The following is a 17,887-nucleotide window of genomic DNA, read 5'->3' as shown; positions in this document are numbered from 1 at the left end:
TGCTGTCGTCATAACTTTCATTTTATAAAATCACAGTTTGATACACTGACCAGCGGGGACTTTTTGCTTCCTCTCTTAAATGCAGAGCTGATTATTGTCTGAATGCCCGCTGAATGTCTTTCTTCTCAGGGGAGGTGTAAACATTGCTTATTTACCTTCACCATCCACATTTCCTCATCTTGTTTAGACAGCAGATAAGAGCTGACAAACTCTCCCCAAGGGCAACTGTCCTGTTAGCAGTTTGTCTACACTGATTTTGACACCCCTAACAAATTCACATTTTATGAATACCACCACCCCATTTTCCCTGCCCTCCAGACGGTGACCTGAAATATCTCTGGGTCTCATTTAAAAAATTCAGCTTAGATGAATCTCACATGACTCTGCGACTTAATAGCTAAAAACCCCCAAGACACTTTGCAATCAAGATGTAGGTTTGTCAGTCCTGTTCCTGCGAAAAAGTGTCCGCAAGTGCTATGCATTTAGTGTCATACCAGCCAGATGTCTGCTCTCATTTGTCAGATCAGACAGATAAACCAGGTTTTTCATGTTTGAGTGTGTTCTCCCCACAGGGCTTTATGCTTTTAGAAATAGTGGAAGTGAAGGGTTGTTTGTCCTTATTCGTGTAGTTTTTCCTGTCTCATCAGTGTCAGAGGATGTGAATGGTGATGCAGGATTTACTCCAATTCAACAACAAGTAACATGGACTAGAAATCAAGTTAAAGAGGTTGTGATGGAGCTAATTACTCATGTCGCTGTAACTGAGCTTGTTGCTAAAGCTTAGATGAGATTTACCTCAGTTCAGGTGCTTTTTAAGAGTTGAAAACAAAAGTGGATTCATGTTTGTGTTACCAGAGCACAGAGAGGATGTGTATTTCACACTGCTAGACAAACTCCTCACATCTAAAACACATAAAAGTAACCTTGGTTATCTCTTTAAAAGGAGCTTTTCTTTTTCACTGCAACCTGTGAACAAATCTGTTTCAACACGTTCTGGATAAAAACTCTGCAAAGCCAGGGACAGGGCTTTGATATCAGGGGGGTTCTGGTTTTTGTTTGTGGTTTTATTACTGCTTTCATTTCAGCAGCATTGGCTTTATTCAGGCATACAAGGAATACAAGCTGTGTGCTCTGTTTGGGGTATGAAATGGCAAAATATAGTCAATAGTCAATGGGGACCATTCAACAATAAGTCAAGCCCCCCTGTCTCGTACACAAACATGCAGACATGGGTTAAAATATATCATTAAAAACTGATATTGCAATATCTTTATTCTTACTGTGACTTGTATTGTGATGTGAATAGATACAAAAAATTGTGTACAGCTTTTTACGTCCATAAGTTACAAATTCTATTATACTTTGGATCTTATCGTCTTCTTTTGCTGAGGCCAGTTGTCTGACAGCAGCTCTGACAGCTCTGTAGAGAAGCTGTGGCAATGACTGTCAGTACTTCACCATGTGCACAGCAGATGTGGATGCTAAATGTAAACACTCTGTGGGACACCTGTGAAGTTTTGAGTACATTATGGTCCTCTGGATGGTGTTCTTGGCTCATAATATGTAACTTATAAAACGCATGTATCATATGTATATAATACCAAACATATCTGTGAAGAGAACACAGGTTAAAGACAAAACCTGTTTCCTTTCCAGGATCAATAGTGGGAACAGGCTGAAAAGTGGTCGTTGTTTTATGTGCGGCCGCTCAACTCACACAGGGCCAGTATGAGGCAAATCAATAATAAAATTAAGTGTTTATTCATATTTAGAGAGATGACCTTTTGGCTACTGGATGCTGAGCGTTCAGATTTGACTTGATGTACAGAATGTTTAATAATGAAGTAAAATCAGTGTCAGCATCTTCATTGATTTTTTTTTCCCCTTCCACAAAATTCTGCTGATATTTTGGACCCTACATTTTTATACTACCTACAATCCTATCCCATTTTCATCTCTTCAACAAATTGAAAAAAACAACACACACACCAACACTAACACACACAAACAGGCACACACTCACGCAGAAACCACAGGGGTGTTTGGAGTCCCCGAGGAGACAATAATTACTTTCAGATGAGACTTTTGCTCGATCATGTGCGTCATCTGCACTCAGTGAAGACATTATAGTAGGGTGTGCCATATGTGCAGATGATTTTAACTCCAAGCTCAGACAGAGAACTAAAAGAGCGACAAAGAGAGAAAGAGAGAGTTGCAGATAAACAGATAAAAAGTTCCTCTCCTCTTGTCTTTATCAAAGAATCTATGCAGTATTCCTGTTCTGAATTTTTACTGGGCACTGTGAGCCCAATTTTGGATGCTTTTTACTGAAATGCTGATTTCCCCTGAAGCCTGAAAGATAAGGAAACTGTTTTTCCGAGTGCTCCATGTACAACTTCTGTGTAGAAGTCAGGGTTCTCTCATATCTTCTACCTTTATTTATTTTGCTGAATAAACGTACATGTGTCTCATTTTTCATTGATGTCATCACAGTGCGTTGCATTTCCCAGGTTGTATTGCTCTTTAGCAGTGTTTTATAAGTGTGTGCAATTAGGGAAACTCTTCAACAGAAGCTCACTTAAAATATGCAAAGCATTCTCGCTGAGCTGGTGACAAAAGCCTCGCCACTATATTAAATATTAATCACTCTGGTTGTCCTCTAAATATAAGAAACTTTCTTTTTTTTCCTTATCTTTTATGTTTCCAAGGATGAGAAAAACCAAGTGCTGATGACCAATGCTTGGCTGCAGCTGGTAAGTAAAACTTTGAGAGCAGTGCATTGGCCATTTGATCACATAAGTTGTGCAGGAAGTGTGGCAGGGTGAGAGGGAATAATAGGAAGGAAGAGTGTACCAAAATGATGTGCTTGGTTTTTAATGGACATAACGGCACAATTCTTCTGCGGGATTCATAACTTTAAGCTGTAGTACATTGTGCTTAGTTGCTTAAAGTTCATTTGAAAGCTTAGCGTTAATAAGCATAAACATGTACCCCATCTTTAAACTTGAGGAGATTTTTTTTTTTTTCAATTATCAGAGAAGAACTTGTGTTTAGTATATGAAAGATTTGTTTTTTTCTGGGATCAGAATAATCCATCTACCTGTAAAAACAATCTGATTTACATTTTATGAGCTAACTTTCTGTCATGCCTGACTTACTGGTTCTGTCAACTCTTTTAAATTCACAAGCTTAAATCTCTTTTTCATTGTCTTAGTACTGGACAGATATCTACCTGAGCTGGAATACAGAAAACTTTCCTGGTGTCCAGAACTTGAGATTTCCCTCAGACCAGATCTGGACCCCTGACATCCTCCTTTACAACAGGTCAGAGCTGCTCTCTTCTTTTCTGCTCATATCTTCTGTCCTTAAAACTGCCATAACATGTGGTTTGTACCATAGCCATATCGAATAACTCTGAATCCCCACCCCCCACCCCCACAGTGCCCCAAAGGCAATTGCCAGGTTGCTGAAATTTGATTCGAAATGATAAAAAAGTAACCGCTGGGTTTATAAATGGGCAATCTCTGGTTTAAAAATTTGGTGGCATTAACTCATCGATGTGGTTTATCATTTTCACCATGATAGTGAATCCCCCAACACTGAAAAGCGAATGACATAAAGTCCTAAATATCAGACTGCTGAGCCTCACTCTCATCCTGGGTGGTTTGGTTTATACTGTGCCCTTGCTCTCATGCGCTCTTTGTGCGATTGTGAAGTTCTTACATTATTCTTACATGAAGTAACCAACAACAGCCTTAGCTTAGGCACCACCATGACAAAATATTTATCAAGTTTTTTTTTTTAAAGGAAATACAATTTCCTGTCAAAACTACCTCAGGTTTGCAGAGGGAGATTTCCTTCTGCTTCAGCTCCCTGGGTTTAACAACATAGACGTCTCCTGGGCTGACAAGTCCTCAGCAATGTGGTTAGGGCACAACAACAAATGTACTTCCCGAGGAGGTTAAGAGAAGAGTACCTTCCTTGAAAACAGTTTGTCAACAGAATGAACCTCAGAGAGTGTGCTAACAAATTACACAAGCACACAGTACAAGGGGTGCAGCCAAGCTGACAGAAAAGCCCTCCAGTGTGTTGTAAATTCAGCACATTGTGGCACCATGTCACCATCACTTAACGCCTTCACAGAAGTAGCTGTGTGGGGAGGAATAAGAACATATTTACATAAAGTATGACATTATAAAGTGCTTCAATACAAACATCCTGAGAGACCCAAATAGACTTTCTGTTGGCATTATTAACAACTCAGTGTGTATCCACTTACATTTTACCAAGGGGAACAGGAAAGTATTTCTACAAACCTTTTCTTAAAGACTCCAATACACCATCCGTCACCTCAAAACTACACTGCACTGTGCAGCAAATGCTTTTGGCTTCAGATAAAGAAATCATATTTAAGTGTTTGGAGTTGGGGACATTTTTTTTTTTTTACAAACTGCCTTCCCTTTTTAGCTCAGACCACACACACAAAATCAACAAATGTAAGTTTTGTAATCCACCGTTTTAAATCCACTCTGAGGGACGGCACGTTTTCTTGTTTTGTTCTGTTTTTTTAAGCGTTATTATTTGGGCAGATAGGTGTGATAGTCATATCAGCGTAATCCTTCTTACACGGTGCTATTTTAATCAACTCTTTCTTTAATCTTTACAAACCATGCAAGTTTCAAAGTTACTTCAAGCCAGTGTGGTAAACGGCAACAATTCTAGTACAAACCAACATGTAAAGACATTTTGAAACATACTGAAACAGTTGTTCTGCTGAAATTGATCACTCGTGTCCCTGCCCTTATAAATCTCTTCAACGGGAGGAGGCCAGTATTTTTTTTCTCCTATATCAATTGTTTGGATAAAATTCATTGAAATAGATTGAACCTGTTGGAAGTAGTGTTTTATAACTTCCATTATCAGGCATCGGTAGAGTCTAAAGTGCCTCAATTGAAACCATTAGCTGTCTAAAAACGTGGATCAATGGTTAAAAAACTGTTGATGATTAGATTTAGACCAGTGTGTTAAGAACAAATTGTGTCTTATTGAAAACAGTGAGATGTTAGGGCTTAGCCCCTGATTGGAATAAATAAAGTGGAGAAAGCTTGTTGTATGTCTTGATTCAGGTCAGGCTGTTTGCTCATTCACTTTTCTTCACGCCTCTCTGTAAAGCTTTCTGAAGTCAATTAGAAATGTAGGCCATTTTTTTTTCTTCCAGAAAACTAATTGCATTGCGTGTGCATGCTTTGGCTACAGACAGATGATCTGGTCTTAGACTGCAGGGAAAGAAGGACAAAGAGATGGATAGATTTAATCACAAAGAGGATAACAATGGCTCAGTGTAAATGTGTTGGGCCATGTTGTAAAACAGGAAATTTAAACACAGTGAGGAGAAGAGAGACTGACAGCTATATCTTTAGTGGTGAAATGGAGTAATACAAAAGTTAAGCCACAGATATTTTGCTTCCTCTTCCATATTTATCTTAAACACACACAAACACTTAAACACACTTACATTCATACACGTGTCCATAACAGAGAACACAGGGCCAAAACAAAGGTTTGGGGGTATTAACCCAAATTTTAAAAGCTCAGCTTTCAGACCTGCAAGGATTACTCATCTTAATCTCTCTGCCCCACCTTCTGCCTCCTCTCTTCCACCTCTCTTTTTACTCCGTCATCCACCCCACCTCTCCATCTCTCCTCTCATCTTATTCCATTCGTGTCTTCCCCTGTTTCTCTTTCATAACTCACTGTCTCCCCATAATTCACTCTATTCAATCAGCCTTTTCCCTCCATATTTTATTGTTTCCAGCCTTCACCAACCCCTTTTTATAAATCATCCCATCTACCTGTCCGTCATGGTCTCAGGATTTTGCCCTGCCACTCTTCTTACAGCCTACCTTTTAGATGATTCTCATCTTTTGACTTGTGAATATTTTATTCTAATTAAATCATTTCTCAATTGGAAATAATACTTTACATTTTAAGTGGTTTTTTTTGCCAATTATAGAGGAAAAACTATGACTTTGGAAGGATACTTTGCTAAAGGGTGGAACATCTGGCTTCCACAGCCATGCAGTGGTCCCTGATAAGCTGAACATTAGCAAAGCATCTTTTGGAAAGTCAAGGGACTTAGACATTTATAAATAAGCTTTTGTTGTTGTTGGTGATAGTGGTACACTGAATCACCAAAGGAATGTTTTTAAGTGCAGTGCTTGGGCGCAGGTGTAGTTCACATAGATAAATCCCTAGTTTTTAAGATTGGAAAGACAGATGCTGTGTTTAAGAAATGTGGTACTTTTATTGCTGCTTAATATTCCATTGATGTGTCATAATTAATGCCATTTTTGCCTAAAAAAGCTTTTATGAATGACAATAAGGGATTCAAGAGTTTTGGCTCACCTAATCTACATAGCGTCCACCTCCAACCCGGACTCCTTTTTTTTGTGATCAGGTGTTGAACAAACTGTTGTGAAAAATTAGAGAGTGTGCGTGGCATATTTAGGTGATCTAGACCTAAAGTCACTGCACTCATTTAAATGCTCTAAGACAACCATGTGAGGGAATGTGAGTGGGTGGCAGACATGTCCAAACTTTAAGTAGGGAAAAGAACTCATATTTGGCACCGTCAGTATCATCTATCCTTGTAACGGTTCACAGTACTTTGTAGTTATCAAAAATTTAGAGCTGCACTCACCAGAGTCGCTGTCATTCCCTGGATTGTGGGCCAAGGTCTTGTTCCACTTTTCCCTGTCAGAGACTGTTGGGGCTGAGTAGTTCCTCAGGCTGCTCCCATCTGTGCCTGGCCAGTCATCTACTTCCCCTCCCTCAAGACCAAGACCAGCCTATGCCTGACACAGATAACAAACATTTTTACCACGTCTACCAGTTGAAACTTGTGGTTCCACCACAGAGAAACTAGTGGTTCTGCCACAGAGTCAACAGGCAGTGGTGAAATATGCTGGCCTCCCTTTTGGATTGATTTAATTAGATGTGTGTAATTAGATTGTCCCTGGCTCTTGTTTATACCTTTTTCATTATCTGGCATTAAGACACATTTATTATTCCTCATTCATAAGTGGGGGGTGGCAGCTGTGGCTCAGTCGTAGAGTGGGCTCATGTTGTTGGGCAACACACTTGGCTACTTTGGATACCATTGGTGTGTAAATTGGATTGGTTAATACTAAAGACTCTTAACATAGTAGCCTCTGCCATCAGTGTATGAATGTGGTGTTATCGGCGTATCTGCCAATTCAAGTGGGAATCTCCTACTTCTTTGACCTGTTCTCCTGTTGTACTCCCCCTTTGTAATGTCTCCCAATCATTTCCCAATTTTCCACATTGATACCAATCAAAGGCTCATTCATTCATGAGGACTGTGTAGGATACATCTCGTCAGACCTGGCAACCCAACTTGGCAGTGACAAGCATGCGCATATCTACATGGTCCTCACTGAAGCATCTCTTCAATTAGCATCACTCAGCAACACTCTATCAAGGTTGCTGTTAAGGATGTCTGATTTAGGTGCAAAGAAGAAGTGATATGTCTCTGATTTCAATCCAACTTGGAGCAAGTCATTGCCCTTTCTTTCTGTGAGCCATGTAGATATTACACATGCATTTCGTAGGGTTTGTAGTAGGGGTTGATTAATCAATTCATCACAAAAGTCAACTCTTTCTACTTTTAGGTCTAACTTTTGGGTTGTTTTATTGCTCAAAAATGTGAGGTGACATAGCACATATGCTAATATGGACATGAAAATATATTTAAAAAAATTAAACAGAAACTTTAACTATTTGTGTATTTCTACTTCTTACTGAATCAACATTGAAGCTTTTAATTCAATTTTGAATTAGTATGGAATTGAACCACATCCTAAAGAAGCGAAATTCAATAAATCTCAAATAAACATTTGGTTGAAAGCTGAGCCTGAGGTTTGGTGCTGGAAATACACACAAACATAACTAAATAATGACTGTACACACTCTGCGTGCTCCTTCCCCTGACCCACAGTAAATATCTTATGATTGGCATCAACAATGATAACGGCACGTAGGCAGCACACTCCTCACCAGTCCTGTTTACAATGATAACATTCTTACACACACACTCTTCATCATGCAATTACAGACCATAATGGCAGTACACACACACACCATTACACAGTCGGCCATCAGTGCGCAGCCAATAACACACAGGTCTTACTGTGTTTAATAGCAGATGTATTCAAGCTTATTAGCACGCCGCTCAGATGAGTGCTCACTATAAATTACACCATTCTCTTCTGTTTTTTATTATGAAGTTAATGATGTTTGGAAGTGCTGAGGTCAGATGCCAACTCAGTGTTGAAAGAAAAAAAAGACTCTGATATTATCTGTGATGAGTCACTCAGCTTTTACTACCCCAGTGTGAGATCTTTTTAATTCCATTATATTGCTTTTCATATTTTCAGATCATTGTGCACTCACTGACTCACTCACGCTGCGGTCACACTGTCAGAATGATGTTTCATACACGGATGGGTTATACTCAGAGTCAAAGATTCACTGTCTATACCATATGCATGTTTTTTTTTGCCTGAGGAAAAATATTTTACCCAGCATGTTTTCGAAGGTTTTCCTCTGAGATTGATGACAGACATTAGGAGATGAAAGCAATGTATGTTCAAAGGCATCATCAGAATAGCAATAACACACGTTTTCACGAGCTGGGTTAAATAAAAAAGATCAGACTCTCTGGTTATTAATCCTAGATATTACAGTAAAATCTCCTCCTTCAAATGGGAACAAGGTGTGATCTTCATATTGGCTCCAGTTTGTCTAACTGTCCATTTAAAGGCTGTGTGAGTGCCTTTTTTGCTCTGTTTGTGTGTGTGTGAGAGAGAACAAGAGTGTGTGTGTGTTTGTACAAAGGATATCCAGATTGCCTTGTAAGCCGTTGACCTCCTCTCTTGTTAGAGGGACGAGTCAATGGTCTCACTTGACTGGGGATCAATGAGACACATGAAGGACAACCAACTCAGGTAAAACCACAGACAGAATCCTAATTCTGAGAGGGAGGTAGAGGGATGCAGAGGAAAATTGCAGACAGAGCGCTGTGACAGGCCATGAAGATGAAAATGGAAGTAATTGATGCTCGGGGAGGTTTTTATTTGTTTTTGCAGTTTGATTGGTGGTTAAACAAATGGAGAGATCAGATCTGTGACCCCTCTATGATCACAAAGGGATATGGGGAATAAATGAAAGCATGCAGTATTTTTACTGTTAGCTCTTCCTGTATGCTGTGTGTGTGTGTGTGTGTGTGTGTGTGTGTGTGTGTGTGTGTGTGTGTGTGTGTGTGTGTGTGTGTGTGTGTGTGTGTGTGTGTGTGTGTGTGTGTCTGTGTCTGTGTGTGTGTGTGTGTGTGTGTGTGTGTGTGTGTGTGGTGGTGGGGGGGGGGGGGGGTTGTTTTTTTGTTTTTTGTTTTTTTTTACTTGCAAAGAGATGTTTCATTAATTCCTAAAGGGAAATTCATATTTTACACTTAGGCCTGAAATAGACATTTATGCACAGACAGGGTTCAACACACATGCACCAATGGGGAGATGCCAGAGTAAAGCATTGTTGCACAAATAGAGGCGCCCCTAACTTTGATGTGCTCTGTTTAACCAGTGACACCTCAGATCTCGAGCAAAGCCTCTACAGTTTTAGCGACCGCCTGTGGTATAAAGATTTGCAAAAAAAAAAATTGTTGTGACATGTTCAGATCACATTTCTCTAGAAGAAGCAGCAAAGGGGAGTGCAAACTGTTCCATAGCTTTAATCCTATATCAGGCAAAAGTGGAACATTTTGCTGTCAAAACCCTGAAACTGGTCTCCTTGGTTCTTTAAGGAAGATGTGTTGCAGTACATTAGTAAACATCCTTTTACAAGTGGTCGGCCATTAGGTTACAATGATTAACAAACTATCAGAATTTCATTTAATAAACAATTCAGAAGTGTTCAAGCTTTTATGGAATTAAAGTTGTGTGTTTAATTGTTTTATTGTACTAGTACTGCATAAGTTGTGTATTTGTTTTTAATGTAACTTTATACATTTTCACTGAGAAAAAGATTCCATGCCCTCAGTTCCTGCAGGAAATGATAATGACCATATTTAGACATCATACATTTGTCATGGCTGATGTTCACTTTGCATATGTGCTCTTCCCCTCCAGGAATAAACCCCCATGTGTACATTAGAAATGCTCTGCACAGCTCGCCTACAGCTTTGTTGACCAGCAAGTTATCCACACAGCTGTATGCAGTGCTTGAGGCCTGAGGCTGTGAACTTGGATGTTACTTTACATAGATATAACATAATGTTAAAGGATGGATAGATCTTGGCTATATTCTGTATATGTATTGGTTGAAAATATGTGCCTTTTAAAGTGGACGGCTGAATGCTTCAGGAAATACCAAAATATTTTTTTAATGCTCAATCTTTTGCTCTCTTTTTTATATGTTCCTGATTTCACAAATCAAGGGTAAAAAATGTACACATGAATCAAAGCTACTGGCAAAGAAATGTCATGAACAACATCTTGCTACCCTCATCTAAGCATGCCTATAAGTGGAAGACTTTCAATACACAGATGTTATGTTGCCTTTTTTATACTGCCCGTGTGGTACCCTTGTAGTAGCTTTACATGATTCACAACAAAAAAATCCTGTTTTTCTCACAGTGGTCCTTTAGAAATCCCATATTTCAGTCGCTGTCTGAAACGCTTTGTTTTAGCTGCAGTCTCTATGGACATACCTTGATGTTTGAGGTCCACTCCCGCCGCATGTCATGAACCAGTGAGGATACCCTTACATGATGACCTCATCATTTTAACAAGTCTCATGAAGATCTTGTGCTATTTTTTTTAGAACAGATGTTTTCAGATTCAGGTATTTCCACAACATTTTGTTTGTTTGAAAACACACCACTTTAGTATGGAAATCCTGCATTGTTACTTGAGAACCATCTTTAAAATATTGGAAAGCATAAAATATCTGCTCTTTAAATCGACTTGGTATAGTTGTATACATATTTTTTTCTTTTTGTAGTTGTCACTTGATGACTGCTTTCTAAAAATTTCAAATGGTACATTATGTTTTATTCCACCCTGCATGGCTTCCTGACTGCCTGAAAAACTTACTTCACTTAGTTTGTGTGTAAGTGTGTGTATGTGTGTCAGGAAGGGGCTTGTTCCTGTGTGGACAGCAGCAGGTGTTGAGTGAGTGTGAGGACGCTTTGTGACTAATGTCCCATGGTGCAGGAACCTGTCAGTGCCACCTTTGTCAATGCAATTCGGTCCCCACCTAGCTCCCCTCTCACATGTCCACAGTGCTTAGCCTGCTGTGTTTGTGAGCGATACAAGGGAAGAAGAAGTGCAATGTCCAAATGTGACCTCCTCTCATTCTCCCAGGGCTATCACTTGTCCATGTGTATGCATATTTAACACTTGTCCATACTTTGTAAAGAGGCGGTAAAACATTTTTAATCCTTTAATCCACTATGCTTTGGCACATACAAGACATTCCTTCCTCCGTCATGAAAGAGTCAAGGACCTGATCCAGCGTGACATACGTTAGCGCTGATTGCAAGAAAGCACACACCTTCTGATAAAGCGAGACCAAGCTTTGAATTATTCATCATATTACTCTGCCTTGGACAAGCCTCCCACACATCCCTGCCCAAGCACTGCAAGCCACTGCTGATAGCAACACACACACACACACACTTACACATAGAGTAGAATAACAAAATACAACACTTAACCCTACAGTTAAAAGGTAAACCATTCAATGATAGCAAAGGCAGTGGAAACTGAAATAGGTCTATTCAAAAATTCTGTTAAGATTCGATGCCTGTTGTCAGGACTGAATGGGGTTCTAGGACGTTTAGGACACGGTGGCATTATTTCTCTCACCTGGGATAGCAGGGTCTGAGTTGTGAGTTTTAGCATGTATCGTTGTGTGATGCATGCTTTTATAAAATGTGCATTTGTACAAAAGAGCTCAGTGGGTCGGTTTGCATTTTAAGTTGCTGCTGATTGTGAAGGGAAAAGCACTGCCAGCATGACAATGGGCTTTATTTGGTCCACAGTGTCAATCACCCGGCGTGGGAGATAGGATAGGATAGGATAGGATAGGATTGTTAATGCATGTGCAGAGGTGATTTATAAAATGGATATTTGAGCAGTTACTGTTAAATCCCTCAGATGCATATCAATGACTCTACAGCTGTTGTCTGATGGCAGTTTTTGACCACCAAATGTAACCAGTAGGTATCCTGATGACAGTTTGCAGGCATCAGAGTCTCGACTGTCTTGTCCATGAGGTGGTTATTGTTCTCTGTCTCTTTTGCTCTCCTCATGGATGGTTTACCTGAGTGCTACGGCCTGCTCAGACCTGATTGGCTGATGTTTTTTTTTTTTATTTCGTTTCAACTGTCCAGACAACAAGAGGAGCTGCTCTTTCACAGCTTAAATAAAGAATAAAGAAAGTAATTGAGAAATAAAGAAATTCCAGTTATGTAGGTGTGAATATTGGGCCAATAATCCAACAAAAATGTCTTTTAGGCATCTTTTAGAATAACTTTAGTTTCTCAGTTAAAGGAAAAATGGTGATCTGAAACAAACACACTGCAATAGTAATCTGAAGGAAAAAAGTACATTTCTGGGCAGTTAACTTGACAAAAGAAAAAAAACTAAAGTCTCTAAGTTCAGACTTTGCCTCTAGCACTTTTTGTATGTTCACACTTCAAACCCCCCCAGAGGAGCAACTGTTTAATATTTAATCAGAGTTTAAACAAAGTGCAAGAGCTAAAGGTGATCAAGGCGCTTATTTAACTCTGACTCTTTGTCCCTTGAAATTGAATGCAACCTTAAAACATTCACAGAATACAAACCACTTTTTGTTTTCTTGTGCAGTTGGAGATGCAGCTGGCTTTACTTGCAACACATCAGAGTTTTATTCATTCAAAACCTGTCCATGGTCCTCTGTGTGTCATTTCAACAGGCGCTGAGCTGCAGATCCTTGAAAGAGGTCTTTTTTTAAAGTTTTCTCATTCAGCTGATTTTGCATTACAATGGAGCTAAATATTTAATGTCATTGCTCCCTAGATTTCACCTGGGTTTTAACTTTGAATTTGCAAGTTTAGGCTTGAAGAAGCAGGCTGGATGGTCCTTTAGATGCTCTTTAAATAAATCATTGTATTGCTCATCACTGTGAAAGGTTAGACCAAGGGAAAACTGTCTGTCACACCTAAAATGCATTAACGAGCTGCCCAATCTCCTATTTACCTACAGTCTGACAAAAATTCTGTTTTTCACTAATTGACTTAGAATCTCCAAAAGCAGACGTGCATCCCTGAACAGTAAGCAGCGAACAGGCACAAGTTCAAACTATCTCATGGACATAGTCCAGCTTTAAGCAACAAGCAGCAAATGGAGCTTAACAAGTTTACTGTAGGAGAAAAAGGCTTTAAATGGATGATGGTGTTGATCTAAAACTAAGGGATGCTGAAGTAAGAAACCTTTTGTAAACAGGTAAACCTCGTTGATTTTAACATGATGGGTGACAGAAGTAGTTTCTTCTCTAGAGTTGCCAAAAAAATGAGTTAACTGCACATTAAAACACAAATGTCTGTTTCAGTGATTGGATTAACCACCTTTCTTGTTCAAAGAGCCCCCTCACATTCAATGTGCACATTATTGTTTATTAAAGTAAATAAGCCAAGACTACACAATCACCCTCCACTGACTCCCTCTACTGTACTTGCAGATATCCCCAAAGTTTTCGTTGACCTCTCTCTCTGCATCAGTATGAACTAACAAACCCATTTCACAGTAATTGCCAGCTTACTCCAGCACTGTGTTAAAAAACAATTTAAGAAGTCAATAAAGAGGTTTCACAAAGACAGCTTAATCTCACTGCAAGATAATGAACTGTTAAAGGTGCACAGACACATAACTGTGTTATTCTCTCCTCAGCGCGGACGAGCGCTTCGACGCCACCTTCCACACCAATGTACTGGTGAACGCATCAGGTTACTGCCAGTACATCCCCCCTGGTATCCTGAAGAGTACCTGCTACATCGACGTGCGTTGGTTCCCCTTTGATGTGCAAAAGTGTGATTTGAAATTTGGCTCATGGACACACAACGGCTGGCTGCTGGACCTTCAGATGCTGGATGTGGACACATCCACCTACATTTCCAATGGGGAGTGGGACCTTGTGGGTGAGAAAGGAAGTTCTTAAACTGTAGGGCAGTCATCAAAAATATATCAATAAATGAGTTGAACAACATTTTTCAGTGTAACATACAAAAAAACAATTTATCTTATTTGTTTAGCTGAGTTCGGAGAGAAATTATAAACAAACATAAAAATAATTCTTTGAAGGTTTGAGGCACAATTACTCACTGCAAAAAACAAAAGCCTTATGTACAAGAAGTAGTTGAATTCTAGTTAAAAACTTTTAGTTAAATTCACAAAAGGACATCATTTTGATGGTTTTAGTTGGATTAACTGGGAAAAAAGTTAAGGATTCCCCAGTTGGATGTTTCCCATCCTTATCTAAAAGCTTATGATACCAATACCTGTCAATTGTGGGAGATGATGCTGTGTTTACCAGTCACAAGATGGCATGCAGCAAACTGCATTTGTGGAGTTAAACTCTGGGATCAGAGAGTTGATTCAAAATAATATCTACTCTGACTCAGATCTGATTCTGTCTCTGAGTTGAGTCAGATTATTCATCAAAACATGTGGACACCTCTATCTCTCTGTAACTTAGCAGCTAAATAAATATAATGTCAATAACTTTTTAAGTTTATATATATTTTAAGGGTCTTCTGAAAGCTTTTGAAGTCACAAACTTTGACCACTGTGATTCTCCCCTAGGTGTGCCAGCCAAGCGCAACGAGCTGTATTACGAATGCTGTAAGGAGCCGTATCCAGACGTGACATTCACCGTCACAATGCGCCGCAGGACATTGTACTATGGCCTCAATTTGCTCATCCCCTGTGTGCTGATCTCTGGCTTGGCCCTGCTGGTTTTCTTGCTACCTGCTGACTCGGGTGAAAAGATTTCTCTTGGTAAGAAACACTCTGAAACATACTCCTCACTTGAAGTGGATGTGACACCACTGAAGGAGTTTGTGATAGCTATAGAGGGATTATCAGTGTATGTCATCATAAAGATGTGCACGCAGAGACAGCGTTTAGCTTCATTTATTCAGACGGGTTAGCGTTTTTTAAACACTAAATTCAACCTGTTAGCAGCATCAAAATGTACCATTGTTCTGCCGTCAGAAATGATACTATAGAGTGTTTTTATGTGTGGTAATTAACTCGAGCTCAACCATGTTGGAGGCACTCTCACAACAAAAGAGAATCAAGCTTGCAGGTATATAGGATTATTGTGGCACAAAATGGTAAATTACTGCTGCATTTTTTGCTGGTCCAATCAATAAAAATATTTCATAAGCTTTTGACTACCAAAAATGATCGCAGATTGGGGTGAGGAGTGTAAACAATTTTCTGAAGAATGGAGAACATTGTGGCAAGCTAGGCTACAACAGGATTTTCAAGGCAATAATCTGTCATTAATCTTAACATTCAAGTTTGTTCACAGCATGTCCTGTCAGATAGTTCATGTTCTCTGACCTTAGCATCTTAAAATTGCACTTGGAAGTAAACATATTATGATAGTGTATAATTAGATTGAGAGGTAATTCATGGCAATAAATTGTACAAGAGTTAAACTCAGTGTCTTTCAGAGGCTATTTTGAAGTGAGCCTCTCCAAAAGAGCATTATTTACTTTGTGGACCCCCTCTTCCATAACAAGTAGAGTAGTAACATCCATATTTTCATACCTTGGGTTGACAATAATGCTAACTAAACTCCTCGTATGGGTCTCTTCCACTTGTTAGGTGTAAATTTTCTAAATAGCTCTGTTTTTCTTGCTGGCTGAGTCCTACACTATTGGTTTAAGTGTGCTCCGTGTGTTTTTCCACATTTATTGGTGGATAAGACATCTTAAAAATATATTTTACTGCCCCCTTTGTTACGTTTGTGTACCTTCAACGTGGCTGCATATATGGGTAATACCTAAATCGTGATGTCAGTGCATACACTTAATACAACAGAGGCAACTTCCATCAAGTTTTGACGGTTACAGAGCAACCAGTGTTTTGGAGTAAATAGCGACCATGCTAACTTGTGACTCACAGTCTAAGGTATTGGAGATTAACGGCCGAGAGTCACCAGTTAATAGGGCCACACTTTACACAGAAACACCAGCTATGTCTGCGGGTCTGTAATTCAATGTGCCGTCTTTGTTCAATCTCAGGTTTGACAGCAAATGAGCAATTTTAACTGCTGATATTCAAAACACAGATTTTACTTTGCTTATTTAATGTAAAATTTGGTTTTGGGCCAAGATTGTGAACAAATATGGTCTGAATATAAAGAGTAAATAATAAGTGAATTAAGACTAGAGCTGCACGATTTGGGGAAAAGGTGCGATTTGCGATTAGGTGGACAATATTGCGATTGCGATTGTGCTTGCGATTTAATAAAAAAAGTTGTGTCATGATGAGTCTACAGACTTGCTTGGTTATCACGGAGAAAAATCTGAATTGCATGTGATGACATTGCGATTGCGATTGCGATATCCTCTTTTGCGATTACATAATTGCATGTGCTGACATTGCGATTGCGATTGCGATAATCGTGCAGCCCTAATTAAGACTTACCTATGAATTAAGATTAACAGAAACAGATTTTATGATCAAAGTAAAATTACAGAATATTATGAAAATATTGAGCAGTCTTTTAACCCTGAAATACACAACCATTAATATTTTGATTTGATGCAGTTTTCTGGTTCTTTTATTACAAACCGGGTCTCAGACTCAGCAGTCTCTGTGCTCTTTTGGGTCTGGGAGGGTTTCTGATTAATTTGCACTTGTTTACATCCTGGTGTGTCATGGTCTGATAAGTGTCAACAGATATGCAGTCATTAGTATGGTGTGACAGTTGTGTCTTTAAATTCCTCTCAGGGGCACACGCTGGATTCACAATAAAAATGTCTATCCACCTAATATCTGTCCACAAGCTTATCTCTAGCAGTGAGTGGACCACTGCTATTTCACAAACCTGGAATAATCCCTCTGTAGAATAAAAAATGTATGTGATGTTTTCATTCATGGCCTTTGGTAAGGTAAAAAAAATGTTATGTGTTTAAGTGATTCAGTTCAAAGACCTGAAAAATGAGATGCGCCTGGCCACGTACATGTTAGGACATGCAAATTCATCCACAAACATGTCCATATCGATCAAGTAGCACACTAAGAATACATGCATATAGAATCCCCTTGGAAAATTGACTTTCAAAATAAGAGGCTTGGCTCTAAATCCATTTTGGAGTGTTATCAGTCGGTTTTGATGAATAGCTGTCAGCAAACGAGCAGTCACAAGTAACAAAGTCAGAGTGTTAGCAGTATCTCTGGAGCTGTAACCTACCTTAGACACGTCAGGAGCCTGCAGCTGATAAATGGTTGCAGTCACGAGAACCTAACTGATTACATACACAAGTAATTACAGAAATGATTTCATAGTCCAGTGACCCTGATCAGATCGTTATGTAAATGCTCGTGTTCTCACCATCCCTCTCTCTTTATCTCTGTCTCAAGGCATCACCGTGCTCCTCTCGCTAACTGTCTTCATGCTACTGGTAGCAGAGATCATGCCTGCCACATCTGACTCCGTCCCTCTCATTGGTGGGTTTAATTTATGTGTTTACATGCAAGATTTGTAAGTGTGCAACATGTTTCAGTTAGAGCTGATGTCGATCCTTGGGACTAAGTTG

The 17,887-nt window shown here is 39.4% G+C and overlaps 1 protein-coding gene across 1 annotated transcript in view; it reads left to right on the top strand.

The window, feature by feature from the left end:
* chrna8 (cholinergic receptor, nicotinic, alpha 8) overlaps positions 1-17,887 on the top strand; it is a 43,839-nt gene that overhangs the window by 18,118 nt on the left and 7,834 nt on the right. Inside the window, exons 3-7 of the mRNA XM_074674517.1 lie at positions 2,709-2,753; positions 3,215-3,324; positions 14,004-14,251; positions 14,916-15,110; positions 17,712-17,798. Coding sequence (XP_074530618.1) covers positions 2,709-2,753; positions 3,215-3,324; positions 14,004-14,251; positions 14,916-15,110; positions 17,712-17,798 — 685 coding nt within the window. The remainder of the gene's footprint in view (positions 1-2,708; positions 2,754-3,214; positions 3,325-14,003; positions 14,252-14,915; positions 15,111-17,711; positions 17,799-17,887) is intronic.

The sequence above is a fragment of the Halichoeres trimaculatus genome, unplaced genomic scaffold, assembly GCF_033239565.1.
Source record: "Halichoeres trimaculatus isolate MK-OKI-2021-1 unplaced genomic scaffold, fHalTri1.1 fHalTri1_scaffold_7, whole genome shotgun sequence".
Lineage (NCBI taxonomy): Eukaryota > Metazoa > Chordata > Actinopteri > Labriformes > Labridae > Halichoeres > Halichoeres trimaculatus.
This window is presented reverse-complemented; position numbering and strand designations above follow the sequence as displayed.